The 17,472-nt window shown below is 38.8% G+C and overlaps 1 protein-coding gene across 2 annotated transcripts in view; it reads left to right on the top strand.

Moving 5' to 3' along the window:
* The first annotated feature begins 61 nt into the window (after positions 1 to 61).
* Positions 62 to 17,472, top strand: part of Clpx (caseinolytic mitochondrial matrix peptidase chaperone subunit X) — a 41,714-nt gene continuing 24,303 nt past the window's right edge. The window contains exons 1-3 of one of the 2 annotated variants that reach the window (XM_087198974.1): positions 62 to 422; positions 9,692 to 9,852; positions 11,652 to 11,769. In XM_087198974.1, the coding sequence (XP_087055100.1) occupies positions 344 to 422; positions 9,692 to 9,852; positions 11,652 to 11,769 (358 nt within the window). In that variant the 5' untranslated portion in view covers positions 62 to 343. The remainder of the gene's footprint in view (positions 423 to 9,691; positions 9,853 to 11,651; positions 11,770 to 17,472) is intronic. The other variant, XM_004855628.4, reaches the window with a different exon arrangement.

Genomic DNA, 17,472 nt, shown 5'->3' with positions numbered 1-17,472 from the left:
CCGCCCCCTTTCCTCACGTTGAGGTCTCAAGCACGCACGCTCACGCGTGCCCACACCCCCTCCCTGGGCCTAGGGCGCAGGCGCGCGCACGCTCCAAGGGCCCGGTAGCCGGGGGTGGGTGGGGGAGGAGGAGGAGGGTAAGGGAGGAGGCAGAGGATCCTAGTGGGGTAAGGCGGTGGGACCCGCTGAGCGATCCGGGTTGGCTACCTGTCGAGTGCACTCTGTATCCGGCTTCGGGCCAACAGGAGGGTTCGATACCACGTCAGCGCGCCCCGCGAGTAGGAGTCGGTCGGCCTAGACCCTGAGGTCAGCAAGGGGAAGTCCCGGCCTAAACCCGGCCGAGATGTCCAGCTGCGGCGCTTGCACTTGCGGCGCGGCTGCGGCCCGGCTCATCACCACCTCGCTAGTCTCGACGCAGAGAGGTAAGAAAGGGGTCTGCGCCAGAGCCCGTGGCCCGGGGGGAGCGGACCGGTCGACTGATGGGGACTCGAGGAGGGTGCGAGGCTTGTCCCGCCCGAAACCCCCACCTTCCCGGTTGGATAGGGGCTCTCCTAGCCGCTGGAGCAGCGGTTTCCCCAATTTGAAGGAAACCCCGTTTGTTCTTGCCTGCCCACGCGCTCGCAGGCCTCCTGATTTGGAGCCGGAATGCAGCCACTTCCCATAAACTCTGAAAGAGACGCAAAGTGTCCTCGGACGCTATCAGCCCGCCCTGGTTCCCCCTCGGGAATGTCGGGGGCTCCGGGAGGGGCCGGGCTGAGGAGTTGTCACTTTTGGGATCACTTCGGGGCGCCCAGCCGGAGATCCGGGACGGGACGCCGGCTGCATGACACTCGCGGTGTCACTGTCATTGTGTGGTCGTCAACACTGGAACATAAACAGGCCTCAGAATACTTCCCGGCAACGGGCAGATCTCGGGGCCCGCGGGGAAGCAGCCGCGGAAGTTTGGGGAAACGACGGCTGGATTGATTTTGAAATACTTAGCCGTATCCACAGTAGCTTGCCAGCTTCCTAGTTTGTCGGCCTTGATATTTTCCCAAGAGTGGCTCTTGTTTACCTGTCCTGTTTATCTAGAGCTCTGAAGGAATGGCAAGCGCTCCAGCCAAGAGATTCCGGAAAAGAAACCATTTTTCTCTTCCCAGATCTATGAATATCAAGACTATGAGTCTAGATCCATTTATTTATTTATTATTTTGAGACAGGGTCTCGCTGTGTACTTGGCTTTGAACTCCCTCAGATCCCCCTGTCTCTCAAGTGCTGGGCTTACTGGCGTGTGCCACCAAGCCCAGCTAGATCCATTTATAGTCACCAACTCCTAGACAAATTTGTTATGGTTTATCAGTTTATGGCCCTTGGATAAATTTCTTAAACTTTTGGTTATAAAATCCTTATCCTTTACTATGCCCTGACAGTTTATTTACTACACAGAAATGACATGGGATATTGTGGGTGGAACATTTTGTAAAATATATACATGGAAGGGAGTGAATGGGGCCAAAATATTGTTAAAACTAGTAGTCCCAGTTCTAAGAAAGATGTCCCAGTTCCAAAAATTTGATTTGTAAACTCTTGAAAGTGACAGATCGTTTTTAACCAGTTTATTTGGCATACATTTGTTGAGAACCTACTGTGTGCCAGGCCTTTTGATGCTGGAAGTAGTGAATAAGTCCTTACCTTCATATTTATATCTGGTGGAGTAGAAAAATATTAGTAGCATTTCTAAAGGTGGATAAAGTATTTGCGTGTTCTTTTTGGGCAGGAAAGCCTTTGAGAAATTTCTTGATCTGTTCTAGTTAAGAGTCCCTGAAAATTATGAATTATAGGAAATAAGTGGTTATTAATTTCAAAAAAATCCACTGTTTTCTTTTAAAATTTAAATGTATCTATTGTACAGATACATAATTAGGTAAACCAACGCAAATTAATGGTTTATTATTTACTTATCTATCCATTAATAAAGTTTGCGGGAGACTTACAGAAATACAGAACCATTGTTTTCCTCTTAAAGAAGTAAATTAAGCTTCAAATCTGAGACTGAACCCCATATCATACAGTATTTTTTAAGTGGTGCTGGAGATTGAGCCCAGGACCTTTGCACAGAGCTACATCCTTAGTCTTTAAAATTTTTTTTTTATTTTGAGCTGGGTGTGGTGGCACATACCTGTAATCCCAGCATGCAGAAAGTTGAGGCAGGAGGTGAGTTAAGACCAGCCTGAATTACAGAGCAAGATCCTATCTCAAAAAACAGCTGGGCATGGTGCCACAGTCCTATACTCCCAGCATTCAGGAGGTTGTGGCAGGAGACCCTGTCTCAAAACAAACAAAAATAGCAAAGATTTTTTGAGACAGGATCTCACCAGTTTGCCAGGCTGGCTTTGAATTTATAATCTTCCTGCTTCTGCATGTACCACCATGCTTGACTTAATTTACAATTCTTATAAACATTAAAATTTAAGAATTTCTCATCAAAATACCTGTAATTTTCTAACAAGAGATAGTGGGAGAATTCTCAGTGTAACTGATTAAGAATTTAAGAATAGAAGAGTTGATTTCTGAACTTCTAAATAATTTCCATGGACTTGTCTTACCTAGCTAGACTTTTTCTTGGAGGAATTGAACCCAGTGCTTCACAAATGTTAGGCAAGTGCTTACTGTTGAGCTACATCTGCAGCCCATCATGCTAGACCTTCTTTCTTTCTTTTTTTAAGCAAAACATTTATTGGTACATTTTAGATACACAAAATGATAACACTCATAGGGAATTTGCATCTGTACCTGATCTGTCCTGCCTCTTTTTTTTTTCCCTTTTCCGCCTTCCCCTGGACTCCCTCCCTGTATAAAAGGTTTGTTTCCATTTTTTCTTGTCCCTTCCTTCCTTTATCCCTTCTCCCTCCCTGTTTCTCTTCCCTCTTCCGTTTTTTTTTTTTTTTTTTTTTTTTTGGTACCTGGGATCAAACGGGGGACCTTGCACTTGCGAGGGAGGCAGTGGAACCACTGAGCTAAATCTCCAGCCCTCTCTTCCCTTTTGAACATTTTCTTCACATTCCCCAATATCTATTATACATTATAGTCCTTATTTCCATTTTTGGTTTCTCATACCAGAAAAACAATGTGGTATTTAAATGTGTGTGTCTGATTTATTTTACTTAAGAGTATGGTCTCATACTTAAGAGTATGGTCTATCCATTTAGCTATAAATTAGACTTTTAAACAGTAGTTTGAAATTTACTTAGTAAATCTTCATATTAGACACCATATCTGTTTTCTCTTCCTGATAGACTATAGTATGTATCAAATTTAACATGTTTTTTGTCCCTATTCTCTGAATATGAAATCTATAGTACTGTAGAAATTTTAAGAATTTTTCCTATCCAAATTTATGTATATTTTTAAAAATATACTTTGACATGTGAGGTCACTTTGCATTCTAAAGATATACATTAAGAGAAGCGTGATTGCATCGGAAAGGATCTAAGGACAGTGCTTGGTCTGAATTTGACTGTAAGAAGTGTAGACTTGGAAAGGTCTACTTTTATTCCTTGTCCATGCAAAAGATATTTGAAGAGCTTAGACATGTTGTTAGCATCCATAATTGTCATGATTGTTGAATACTGCCTACCTTAAAAATATTTAGGTTTTAATTTTCTCATCAATATAAAATAAGACAAAGTGAATAAATGATGAAACATCTTTATTTCTGGCATTGAAAAAATTTCTTACCTTCTTTTTTTTTTTCTTTTTGTGCAGTGCTGGGGATTGAACCTAGGGTCTCAAGCATGCTAGCTAAGTGCTCTACACCAAACTGTACATCTCCAGCTTATTTTACTTTATTTTGAATCAGAATCTTGCTACCTAGTCTGCCCTTGAACTTGCAGTCCTCCTGTCTCAGCCTTCGCAGTAGCTGGGATAACAGGCTTTTGGCCCAGGGCACAATATTTACCATCCTGGATGCTGCTGCTGCTGGTTGTCCTACCTTCTTTCTTCTTTTTCTTTTTCTGTATCGGAGTTTGAACGCAGGGGCTTTGCAATGTGCTGTCTTTCCAACCCTTTATTAGTTTGTGATAGGGTCTTACTAAGTTGGTAAGTTCCCAGGGCTGGGCTCGAATTTGGAGGTCACCTGCCTCAGCCTGCCAGAGTGCTGGGATCTCTCCTTAATAGACTTAAAATGGATGTGCAATATTCTAGTACTTATTTTTAAAAGCATCTGCTCTGAAACTCAGATGTTCTGTGTGACAGATGTTTTGTAAATAGTTTAACTTTTAACTGGCTTTTATCGTTGTTGCCAGGTAGTCTTGCAAAATACACAAATTCTTTCTTTTATGGCTTTCAGGGATTCTTCACCTGAGGTTCACAGGTCCCTAAGGAGCCCATGGGTACAGTTCATATGTTCTCTGAACTGTATTTTCACTAATCTTGAAGTGAAATACAGCATTTCCTTTAATTGTAAATGTAGGAAACAAATCACAGTAGCCTAAATTTGTCACCAGTTAAAATCATAAATATTTTCATGTAATATAACAGTTTCTGAAATCTCAAAATGCTGCTTATACTTTTTGCTACTTTGAAATCATGGTAGTTATTAACAGAGCTGCTATTAGATCTTATTTTGTTAATAAAGAAACAATTTTTTTTTTTTTTTGTCCGGGGCGTCGAGCTTGGGTCCTTGCTGCTTGGGTGAAACCACTGAGCTAAACCCCCCCCCCCCCCCCCCCCCCCCCCCCCGCCCAAGAAACATTTTTTTTTTCCAGTGCTAGGGACTGAGTCCAGGGCTTTGCACATTTTAGGTGGTTGCTGTACCACTGAGCCACATCCCTGGCCTTGAAAATACATTGATAATTACTTCACCGTAATTGATTTCCCTTGTTATGTATTTTATTCTATATATTCCTTTTTTTTTTTTTTTTTGGTACTGGGGATCGAACACGGATCCTTGCGCTTGCAGGGCAGGCAAGAGAACCACTGAGCTAAATCCCCAGCCCCATTATTCTGTATACTTAAAAACATTCTGAGATCCATTCAAAAGCTCCTGAAACCGCCTGAGGGGTTCATGAGACACAAAACATTAAAAATCCTAAATTAGTTTGTTTCAGTGCTTTATATATATATTTTTTCTCTCTTCTACTCTATACCTGTTATTGAATACATGGACTACACTATCACCACTCCTGTTCAATATAGTTCTGGAAACATTAGCTACAGCAATTAGAAAAGAGAAAGAAATAAAAGGAATAAAGATAGGAAAAGAAGAAGTTAAACTGTCATTATTTGCTGACGATAGGATACTTTACATAGAAGACCCAAGAAACTCCTCCAAAAGACTTCTTAATTGACAGATTCAGTAGAGTAGCTGGATACAAGGTCAACACTCAAAAAACAATAGCCTTCTTGTACACAAATAACAGACCCACTGAGAGAGAAATTAGGGAAACAATTCCTTTTACAGTAGCATCCAAAAAAAATGAAATATCTAGGAATCAATCTAACAAAGGAAGCAAAGGACCTCTACACTGAAAACTACAGCATTCTGAAAAAAGAGATTGAAGAGGATACAAGAAAATGGAAAGACATCCCTTGCTCCTGGGTAGGAAGAACCAATATAGTGAAAATGGCCATACTTCCAAAACTACTATATAGATTCAATGCAATGCCAATTGAAATTCCAACAATATACTTCACAGAACTAGAGAAAACAACCCAAAAATTCATTTGGAACCATAAGAGGCCTAGAATAGCTAAAGCAATTCTAAACAACAGAGACTTGGCTGGGAGTATCACAATCCCCAACTTGAAACTATACTACAAAGCTACTGTGATAAAATCAGCATGGTACTGGCAAAGGAACAGACCTGAGGATCAGTGGAATAGATTAGAAGATGCAGAAACAACTCCAGACATGCTCAGCCACCTCATCTTTGACAAAGGAGCCAACCACCATCATTGGAGGAAAGATAGCCTGTTTAATAAATGGTATTGGAAAAACTGGATTTCAACCTGCCAAAGATTGAAACTAGACCCATACCTATCACCAAGCACTAAACTAAGATCGAAGTGGATTAAAGATCTAAATATGAAGACAGAAACACTAAACTTGCTGGAAGATAAGTTAGGTAGAACTCTTGAAGACATTGGCATAGGACAAGACTTCATGAACAAAACCTCAGCAGCATGGGAACTAGCAGAAAGAATCAACAACTGGGATCTCATCTTATTAAAAAGCTTCTGCACTGCAAAAGAAGCCACCAACAGAGCTAACAGACAACCTACAATATAGGAAAAAATTTTTAACAGCTGTACCTCAGACAGAGGACTACTATCTAGAATATATAAAGAATTGAAAAAAATCAGACCCCTCAAATTCAAAGACCCAATTCAAAAATGGGCATCTGAAATGAACAGACATTTCTCAGACAAAGAAGTAAAAGCAGCAAACAAATATATGAAAAAATGTTCAGCATCACTCATCATTCGAGAGATGCAGATGAAAACAACCCTGAGATTCCACCTCACCCCAGAAAGAATGGCTGCTATCAAGAAATCAACAAATAACAAATGCTGACGGGGTTGTGGGGAGAAAGGAACCCTCCTCCATGGTTGGTGGGAGTGCAGACTGGTGCAAGCACTGTGGAAGTCAGTATGGAGACAACTCAAAGAACTAGGACTAGAGGTCCCATTTGACCCAGCTATTTCCCTGCTGGGTATCTTCCCCAAAGAATTAAAAGAATCATAACCACCGTGATTTATGTGCACCCAGGTTCATAGCGGCACAGTATGTAATGGCTAAAGCTTGGAAGCAGCCCAAGTGCCCATCAACTGGAAACTGGATAAAGAAAATGTGGGTTTTTTATAAAATGGAGTACTACTCAGCCATAAAGAATGAAAAACAAGTCATCTATAGCTAAATGGATGCATATCGAGGCCATACTCTTAAGTGAAATAAATAGGACACACATATGTAAATACCGAATAGTTTCTCTAGTGTGAGAAACTGATAATGTAAACAAGAGTTAAAATGATTAAAATGAATAATTGATAATTTGAAATAGGAAAAAAGGTCCAAAGGCGAAGGAGTGAAGGGAGGGGAAGGGGAAAGGAAAAGAGGGAAAGGAAAAACTATGAGAAAAGAAAAAGAAAAATGGAAATGAAATCTATGTAAATAGGGAAGGGTGGAGGGGGTGAAGGGCGCACAGGTAATGGGGGAAAAAATTAGAACCAAGATATATCATGTACAGGTACAAACACCCAATGATAAATGTAAACGAATTGTATACCTAAAATGTACCAATAAAATGTACCAATGAATACGTGGGCTACTAAGCTATATCCTAGCCCTTTCACTTTTTAATTTTTATTTTATTTTTAAAAAATTTTATTTATTTTGTTTAGTACCAGGGATCTAACTCAGGACCTCACGCTTGCCCGGCAGGCGCTGTGCCACTGAGCTAAATCTCCGGCCCTTGATTTTTATTTTTTATTGTTTTGTGGCACTGGAGATTGAACCTGGGGCCTTCACATTGAGCTACATCCCTAGCCCTTTTTAATTTTTTTTTTTTTTAAATTTTGATATAGAGTCTTGCTAAGTCTCTTAAGTTCCCCAATTTGGGTTCAAACTTGCAGCCCTCCTGCCTCTCAGAGTGCTGGAATTACAGGTTTGTCTCACCACTCTAGGCTCATTTTTTTGGTATTGAGACAGGGTCTCGATTAGTTGCCCAGGCTAGGCCTGAATTTGCAGTCCTTCTACCTCAGCCTCATTAGTAGTAGGGATTATAGCAGTCAAATATAACTAAGCAGGTGTTTTTAAAAATTGAGAAGCATTGGGCCAGGAATTTAGCTCAGTGGTTCTGCCGCCTGCCTCGAAAGCACAGGGTCCTGAGTTTGATCCCCAGTACCAAAAACAAAACAGAACAAAAAACAAAAAATTAAGAAACATTGGGCTGGGGATTTAGCTCAGGCAAGGTCCTGAGTTTGATCTCCGTACCTAAAAAAAAAAAAATTGAGGACAGATTTAAACCAGTTTTTTGCATGTGGATACAGTGTGTATATAGATGTTCTCTTAAAAGTCCTAACAGGGAGGCTCAGGCAGGAGGATTGGGAGTATGAGGCCATACTGGGTTACATAGTGAGTTCTGCATCCTTTTTTTTTTTTGGTACCGGGGATTGAACCCGGGACCTTGCGCTTTCTTTTTTTTTAAATAAGAGGAGACAGTTTATTTGAAGATAGGGAAGGAGAAAGAGAGAGATATGACGGACAGCTACTCTGGATGAGGAGAGGGAATTCGAAAATGAATTGCTCAACCTTGGCCTTTCGAGGCAAGTGGAGGAACCACTGAGCTAAATCCCTGGCCTACATAATGAGTTCAAGGTTAGCCTAAATCACACAGCAAGACTGTTTCAAAACACCCCCTCCCCCAAGAAGGCCCTAACAGGTACACAAATGAAACTTCAAAGTCTGACTTAAGAATGTTGCAGGGAATAAAATGAGGGAAGCCAAATTAGTTTCTTTTTTTCTTTTTTCCAAATTACTTTCTTGAATTTAAGTATTAAGTAACCTCCCCTCTCCAAATTTTTTGTTTACTCTTATCTCATTTCTTTTTTTATCTCTTATTTCATTTTGATATGTTTATGCAAGCTTCTGAGTAACCCTGTAGTACAGAAATCTATAGAATTTTGCTTAACCCCTGGCCATTTAACTTTTTTGTGCAAGTGACATTTATTTTGAGATTTTTAAAAAAATTACATGAGAAAAAATCAGGCAACGAATAGATCCCATGGACCAAATTCGGCCACATCTAATGTGCTGGTAGTAAGTACATTCACATTATTATACAACCATCATCACCATCTATGTCCATAATTCTTTTCATTTGTAAATCTGAAATTCTATGCCTATTACCAGCAGTACAATAACTCTTCACGCTATATGATTTTTGACTACTAAATACCTCATATAAGTGGACTAGCACGTAAGTTTCAAAAGAACAGTTGAAATTTGTTTCCTTTGTTATAGATACTACTCCTATAACCAAAGAGAGAAGAGTTGTTGTCAGATGTATTCTGATTGGTAGAAATACTATAACAGTAATAATCAGGCATGGTGGTGCACATCTGTAATCTCAGTGCTCTGGAGGCTAAGGTGGGAGGCATGAGAGTTGGAGGCCAATTGGGGCTATATAGCAAGTTCAGGCCCAGCCAGGATTATTATAGCAAGACCCTGTCTCCACCAAAAAAACCCCCACAAAAACAAACAGGTGTGGAATTCTCACATTTTCAGAGAACCACGCATTGTTATGATCTGAGTGGTCTTGCCTCGCTTTGAAAGAATAGACACAGGAAATATTTATTTACCTGGAATTTTTCGGAGGCCCTAACCTGGCTTGTTTTTGAGAGGACTTTGCCTCTGATGATATAACTGTTCTCTATCAGTGTGTCCTCCTGCTGTGAAAATGACAGCTTTTTTCAACCTTTATACTCAAGGGATTTTTTTATGTTTGTTTTGAAGGCTTTTTTTCTTTTTTGTTTAAGTTTATTGGTACATTTTAGGTATACAGTACAGTTACATTCACCATTGGGATCTTGTACCTTTACATGATGTATCTTGGTTCTTATTTTTTCCACATTCCCCTGCCCTCCTTGAAGGGTTTTATTGAAACATGCCAATATTTGATGTGTAGACTAATACATTTCATTTTATTTTCAGGTATTTCTTGTGGTCGCATTCATATACCAGTTTTAGGAAGGCTTGGGACCTTTGAAACTCAGATTCTGCGCAGAGCCCCTCTGAGAACCTTTTCAGAAACACCAGCATACTTTGCCTCAAAAGATGGGACAAATAAAGATGGCTCTGGAGATGGAAATAAGGTAATTATTTTATCTTTATCGGCACCCGTACTCATACTTGAATGTCCTCTTTTTTTTCTTTTTCTTTTGTATTATTTGATGTTTTTATAATGCTTGGGATTGAACCCAGGACCTTGTGCATGTGAGGCAAACATTGTACCACTGAGCTACATCCCCAGCTCTGAGTTCTCTCTTTGCTTCTTTGTTTTTCTCGGTACTGGGGCTCGAACTTAAGACCTTGCACTTGCGAGGCAGGCATGGCGCTACTGAGCTAAATCCCCAGCCCTGAGTTCTCTCTTTGAAACAATCACATATAATAATAGCACTGTATGTCCTGTTGACTTGTGTTTTCTGTAGGAAGTGTGAGATGTGTAAGATAATCTGAAGAATTTTATTTTGTTTCAGTTTGAGCTATAAATTGCTTTTATAAGCATTGCATTTAGTAAGCAGTAATTGAAATTTTTAATACCCCAGAGTAGTGATTCAGTATCATTAAATAATCTATGTAGATAAGATTGAATAAAGAATAACCATCATTTCCTGTTTTGATACAATTCTTACAACTCATGATAGTATAAACCTCACTTCTCATCCTTTACCTAAAAGTCTTGGATTTCTGGTATTACTTCAGGTTGGGCTACTCTGTAGCTAGCAAGTAGGTGATTAATGATTGTATTAGGTCACTGAATTATCAAATTTTTGTCATTATGTGAATTTGACTAACACTTGAGTTCATATTATATGCTAGGTACTTTTATATTCATACTTAATCCTAATAGCAGCTCTCAGAAGTAAGAGAAATTATTCCCTTTTTTTTTTTTTTGGTTACCGGGGATTGAACTTGGGTCCTTGTGCTTTCGAGGCAGGCAGGGGAACCACTGAGCTAAATCCCCGGCCCTCCCAATTTTTTTTCCAGTACTGGGGATTGAACTCAGGACCTTGTGCTTGCAAGGCAGGCACAGTGCCACTGAGCTAAATCCCTGGCCCTGGTGTTTTTTTTGATACTGGGGATCAAATTTGCGACCTTGCGCTTGCAAAGCAGGCATCGAAACCACTGAGCTAAATCCCCAGTCCCCTGTTTTTTTGAGAAAGGGTCTCATTATGTAGTTCAGGCTGGCCTTGAGCTCACAGTGTAGCCTAGGCTAGGCCTCAAGCTCATGGCGATCCTCCTGCCTCAGCCTCCCAAGTGCTGGGATTACAGGCATCACTGCCACACCTGACTATTCCCATTTTTAAAATAAAAAAAGTTACATGTCAGAATACTAAGTCACCACCTGACATGATAATAACTCCTGATTCAGTTCCATTGAAAAGTAGTTTTTTTAACTATAATAACTTTTTCTAATATTTATTGAGTATTTTTTTTCCACAAGTGATATTTTTTAAAAATTTTCTTTAAAAAGCCCCTATATTCTGTGGCTTTAAGGAAGCATCAGAGAAACATAAATGCCATTTATTGAGTCTTTAAAAGGAAGCTATTTGTTATACAATAATGTTGGCACAAACCATGTAAAAGAGGACTGCAGGGGGCTGGGGATTTAGCTCAGTGGTTCCGCCACCTGCCTTGAAAGTATAAGGAGCTGAGTTCAATCCCCGGTACCAAAAAAAAAAAGATTCTCTAAAAGAGGACTACAGGTAAATACATAAAATACATATGTTTACCAGGACTGATTTGATTTTTGTGTAAATAGATCTTTCAACTACATTAATAATTCCATTCTGAAAATTGTAAAAATTACAAGATTAATTATAAACTATATTGTAAGTGATCATCTGAAACTAATAATTGACCCTCTTTTTTTCTCTTCCACAAATGATAGAAATCAGTGAGTGAGGGAAGCAGTAAGAAATCAGGCTCTGGGAATTCTGGAAAAGGTGGAAACCAGCTACGCTGTCCTAAATGTGGCGACTTGTGCACACATGTAGAGACCTTTGTGTGTAAGTTTTACTTCTTCTGATGTTCCTTTTCCCCCCTACCTATTCTGTAAGTCATTAAATGTATAGAAACATAGAAGTTGTATAAACCAGAGTAAGTTTCTTCCTAAGATTAAGTGATTCTCTAAATAGTCAGCAAATACTAAAAATCCTCAGGACAGGTAGTACTTTGCACTGTTGTATTAAGAAGAAAATTAAGAAAAATATTTGTCTCTTTATTTTGCTTTAGTGTACTGATTTCAAATTTGGATTTTGAGAGTTTTAATGTGTGTAATCATTGGGTCTTAGTGAACTAAGACTTATTCTATATTTATTACTACATTCTTCAAATACTTACTGAGAGTGCTTGTGACTGTGCCATCATCATTTGAATATTAAGATAGTACTTACTATGAACTAGTTAGAGAAGGTAAGCTCTCAATTCTAGGAAAGGTCTGATAAGTTTTGGGGAGAGTCTGATAATTATTAATGATTCAGACAGTAACGGAAGGAATACATAAACCATCTTACTTTTGCTGTCTAAAATGCAAAGATGCTGTTGCAGATACTTTTCTTTCAAGCATGAAATTGAAAGCATTAAATAACTCTTTGCCTACGTGATTTAAAGTTAATGGTAATGACTTGAGGGTAGTTTACATTGCACCATCATGTCAAACTTCTGTATAGTCTACCTGTAAAAGGGCCAGTGGATGGGTTTCTTAAGACTTTTCTAATGATTAGCTGGAGAAGATTCTCTATATTCTAACCCTGATATAGAAACTTTAGTTATAATTTCACATTTACCATTAATATTTATTGGCCACTATATGAAAGAATACTATTTATAGCATGTTTTTATAGTTTTAGAAAGATTTTTTTTTTTTTTTTTTGGTACCGGGGATTGAACTCGGGTCCTTGCGCTTGCACAGCAGGTGGCGAAACCACTGAGCTAAATCCCTGGCTAGAAAGAATTTTAAAGTGGCCCTGTTTCATAGCTGGAATGTTAGCAATCTTCATGGTTTTGCCTGATAAAAGAGTCAATTTGAATGAAATGTAATTTGGGTCACAACATAAAATGAAAGTGATAGAACTGAATGATAAAACTTTCTAAACAAAGTTGATGTAATATAAAATTCTAGAGTCGGAGTTTTTTATTTTTTGATATTTGACATAGTTCAAGCTGGCCTTGAACTCTGATCATCCTTCTGCCTCAGCCTCCTGAGTGCTAAGATTACAGGTGTGCACCACCATGCCCGACTCTGAGAATTTCTTAATGTATAAGTTTCATACATATATTTTAATTCAGGGAAAGAGTTATAGACCTAAAGTAAAATTTCTTAAAATAGAACAGGAAAGAAACTAAATTTAGTAAATGCCAAAAAACATAATTTTCCTCTCACAACCTTATTTTTGTCAGGATTGGAAGTTTCTCATTTTTATAAGAAGCTGAGACTTAGCAAAGTTAAGTAATTCATTCATAGTCACATAGCAGTGAAGATTCTCTCCTGAAGATCGTACCCCATGCATTTCTACCCACTAGAGATTCTGTAGGAGTAAAGCAGCTCCTCTTGGGATTAAACCTTTTTTTATGCATTGTTTGCAGAACTTGCCAGGATGTTGGGAATGATGGTGCATGCCTATAATCCTGGCTACTTGAGGCAGGAGGATTACATGTTCAAGGCCAGCCTGCGGAATTTAGCAAGACCTTGCTTTGTTTTGTTTTGTTTTTAAGACCTTGTTGCAAAATAAAAAAGTAAAAAGACCTGGAAATATAGCTTAGTAGTAGAGTACCCCTTAGTTTGATCCTCAGTACTATTAAAAATTAAAAACTACATTGTATTACTCACTGTGTGTGGGTGATTGTTAACATAGAGTTTCCAAAGGGTCTTCCCTAGAGATTAAGGTTGTATAGCTATGAGAAGGGGTCCTAGAATCTGTGCTTAACACTTAGACCAAGGGCAGAAACACTGCTTTACTGTAATCAACTTGAGGATGAGACTTGTTGCCTTTGGGAATTCTAACTGGAGGTAGCAACATGGGAGTACAAAATGTAGAAGAGAAGAGTAAAATAAAAGTACACACTTTGCAGGCCATGGTGGCACATGCCTGTAATCCCAGCACTTGGGAGGCTGAGGCAGGAGGATCGCCAAGAGTTTGAGGCCAGGCTGGGCTACCTAGTGAGTTCAAGGCCAGCTTGAGCTACATAGTGAGACCCTGTCTCCAAAACAAAAAGGAAAAAAAAAAAGTGAATATCTGTTGAGTAGCATATTACCAGGCTCAGAAAGTACACTGATGAACATGGCACTGTTCCTCTCTGGAACTTTACCTCTTTTTCTCTCTGGAGCTTCACTTGCAGGCCGCAGCAGTTCCCTGAGCCCTTCCCCTCTTGGTTTTGCCAACTCAAAATAAAAGCCTCTTCAGAATGAATCCCTTTGAGTGCTGAGAACATTCTGTGTGTACATATTAAACTTGGGCTATACTATTTCTGACGGGAGGGTTTTATTTTGTTTTTCTAAAATCTCAAGTTATTTATTTTGTAAAATTACACTTAGTAATACTTTTTGGTGTGGGTTTTTTTTTTTTTTTTTTTTTTGAGTCCTGCTATGCAGTCCAGGCTGGCCATGAACTCTTGATTGTCCTATGGCATTTCAGGCCTGTACCACCTCACCTGGCTTCATCTCATTGTAGAACATTTTTATCACCCCCAAAAGAAACCTCATACCTCTTAGCAGTCACTTTAGCCCTGATGGCTATTAATCTAGTTTCTATCTCTATGGATTTGCCTATTTTGGATATTCTATGCAATAAAATTATACAGTAGCTGACTTTTTTTCTTTTATTATTAATGCTTATATATGTTACAAAATGTTGGGTTTCAGTGTGTATCATATTTTTATTCTTTCTATCCACGTTACCCTCTCTTATAAGCCCTCCCTTCCTCCTTCCTCTTCTCCCTTATTCCTTCCTCTTGTCTAATAATAGTCTCTCTTCTGTTTGTTTTTTGGGGGGAGGGGTTGTGTGTGTATGTGTGGTACTGAGTATTGAACCCAGGGCTTTCACACTGAGCTATATCCTCAGTCCTTTTTATTTTATTTTTTTTTATTTTTTATTTTTTTGGTACCGGGGATCGAACTTGGGACCTTGCACTTGCAAGGCAGGCGCGAGAACCACTGAGCTAAATCCCCGGCCCTCCTCAGTCCTTTTTAATCATTTACATTTTGAGACAAGATCTTACTAAGTTGCCCAAACTTGCAATCCTCCTGCATTAGCCTCCCATAATGCTAGGATCATAAGCATGTTCCACCACTCCCAACTTCCCTTCTGCTTTCATTTCATCTTTTTTAGATTCTACATATTAGGGAGAGCATGTGATATTTTTCTTTCTGAGTCTGGTTTGTTTTGTTCAACATGATCTCCAGATCTATTTTTCTGCAAATGACAAAATTTCATTTTTCTTTATGGCTGAATAATACCCCAATGAATAATACCCATTGGGGTATTATTTCTTCATTCATCTGTGGAAGAACATTTAGGCTGGTTCCATACCTTGGCTCTTGTGAATTGTGCTGCAATAAACATGGGTATGTCAGTAGCCTACAGTATAATGACTTAAGGTTTATACCAAGGAGTGATATAGCTGGATCAAATGATAGCTTTATTTATTTATTTGTTTTGAGGAACCTCCAATCTGATTTCCACAGTTGCTGTACTAATTTACATTTTCAGCGGCAGTGGAGAAGGATTCATTTTCCTCACATTCTGGCCAGCATTTACTGTTCTTTGTATTCTTGATGAATGCCCTTCTGATTGGAGTGAGATAGAATCACACTGTAGATTTTATTTGAATTTCCCAAGATGTTGAACATTTTTTCATGTACTTTTGAGAAGTGTCTGTTCAGTTCATCTGCTCATTTATTGATTGGACTATTTGATTTTTTTGCTGTTAAGTTTTTAAATTCTTTATATATTCTAGATATTAATCTTCTTTCAGAAAAGTAGCTGGCAAAAATTTTCTCCCATTCTGTTGCCTTTTTATTATTTCCTTTACTGCACAGAAACTTTAATTTGAGGTACTCCCATTAGTTTATTCTTGCTGTTATTTTCTGTGCTGTCCAAGTCCTACTATGGAAGTCTTTGGCTGTTCCTGTGGCCTTTTGCTTTTGGCTTGTACCTGTGCCTTTGAGTGTTTCCACTGTGTTTTCTTTTAGCAGTTTCAAAGTTTCAGGTTTTATACCTAGGTCTTTGATCCATTTTGAATTAATTCTTTTTTCAGTTTTTATTTTTTATTAGTACATAATGATCACATTCTTCATGGGGGAATTGGTACATATATATAATATATATAATATTAATATATCTTCTTCTTTTTTTTTTTGGTACTGGGGATTGAACTCAGGACCTTGCACTTGCGAGGCAGGTGCGGTGCCACTGAGCCAAATCCCCAGTCCTATCTTAATTATTTTTGAATTGATTTTTATACAGGGTGAGAGATAGGGATCTAGCTTCAGTCTTTTACAAGTGGGTATCTTGTTTTCCCAGCACTATAAAGAGGCTTTTCTCCAGTGTATATTTTTGGCCTTTCTTCCAGAATCAGATGGTTGTAGTTGTGTGGGTTTGTTTCTGTGTCCTGTACAGTATTCTGTTCCATTAGTCTATATGTTTTTTTTGTGCTAGTGCCGTACATACTTTTTTTCTTACTATGACTTTGTACTATAGTTTGAAATTAGTTGTTGTAGATCACTTTTGGTAATATGGTCATTTTAACAAAATAACAATTCTGCTAATCCATGAATATGGGATGTCTTTCTGCCTTCTAGTGTTATCTTCAATTTCTTCAGTATACTGAGATTTTCATTGTACAGGTCTTTTACTTTCTTGGTCAGGTTCCTCCCTGGGTATGACATAATGGCTATATCTTGGTGGATTGCAATATGTAGTGAATGGCCTTCTTTCTGTTATCTAATTTTGTCTTGATATCTGCTTTATTAGATATCAGTGTAGTTACTACTGCTTACTTTGGGTTCCATTTGTATGGAATTTTTTTCATCTTTTCATTTTCAGTCTCTGTATGTCTTTGCTTGTGAGGTGTGTTTCTTGGAAGCAGCAAAGCATTAGGTCTTTTTTTTGTTTTTTGGGGGGTTTTTTGGTACTGGGGATTGAACTCAGGGATCTTGTGCTTGCCAGGCAGGTGCTGTGGCACTGAGCTAAATCCCTGGCCCTAGGTCTTGTTTTTTAGTCCAGTCTGCCAATCTGTGTCTTTTAATTGGAGAATTAAGACCATTTACATTCAGGGGTGTTATAGAAATTTATGTACTAATTTTTATTATTTTGTTGTTTTTTGTGATGTTTCATTCCTGATTCTCAATTGCTTATTAAATTTTCCCCCCTTTTTTTTTTTTTGGTATCGGGTATCGAATTCGGGTCCTTGCGCTTGCGAGGCAGGCAGCGGAACTACTGAGCTAAATCCCCGGCCCTAATTTTTCCTCTTTATGTAGGATTCCTTCTGCAGTGCTGGCCTAGTGGTCATAAATTTCTTTATGCTTATCTTGGAAAGTCTTTATTTCTCTTGTTAATTTTGAAGGATAGCTTTTCTGGGTATAGTAACCTAAGTTGGCAGTTATTTTCTTTCAGGACTTGAAATACATTCCTTCCTGTTCTTCCTTTCCTTTCCCTTCCTTTCCCTTCTTTTCCTTTTTTTCCTTTCTTTCCTTTCTTTCTCCAGGGATT

Source organism: Heterocephalus glaber, unplaced genomic scaffold (genome assembly GCF_053883595.1).
Source record: "Heterocephalus glaber isolate CG9 unplaced genomic scaffold, H.glaber_assembly_v1.0 deba00001689, whole genome shotgun sequence".
In the NCBI taxonomy this organism is placed as follows: domain Eukaryota; kingdom Metazoa; phylum Chordata; class Mammalia; order Rodentia; family Bathyergidae; genus Heterocephalus; species Heterocephalus glaber.
Note: the sequence above shows the minus strand (reverse complement) of the source record. Positions and strands in the feature narration are given on the sequence as shown.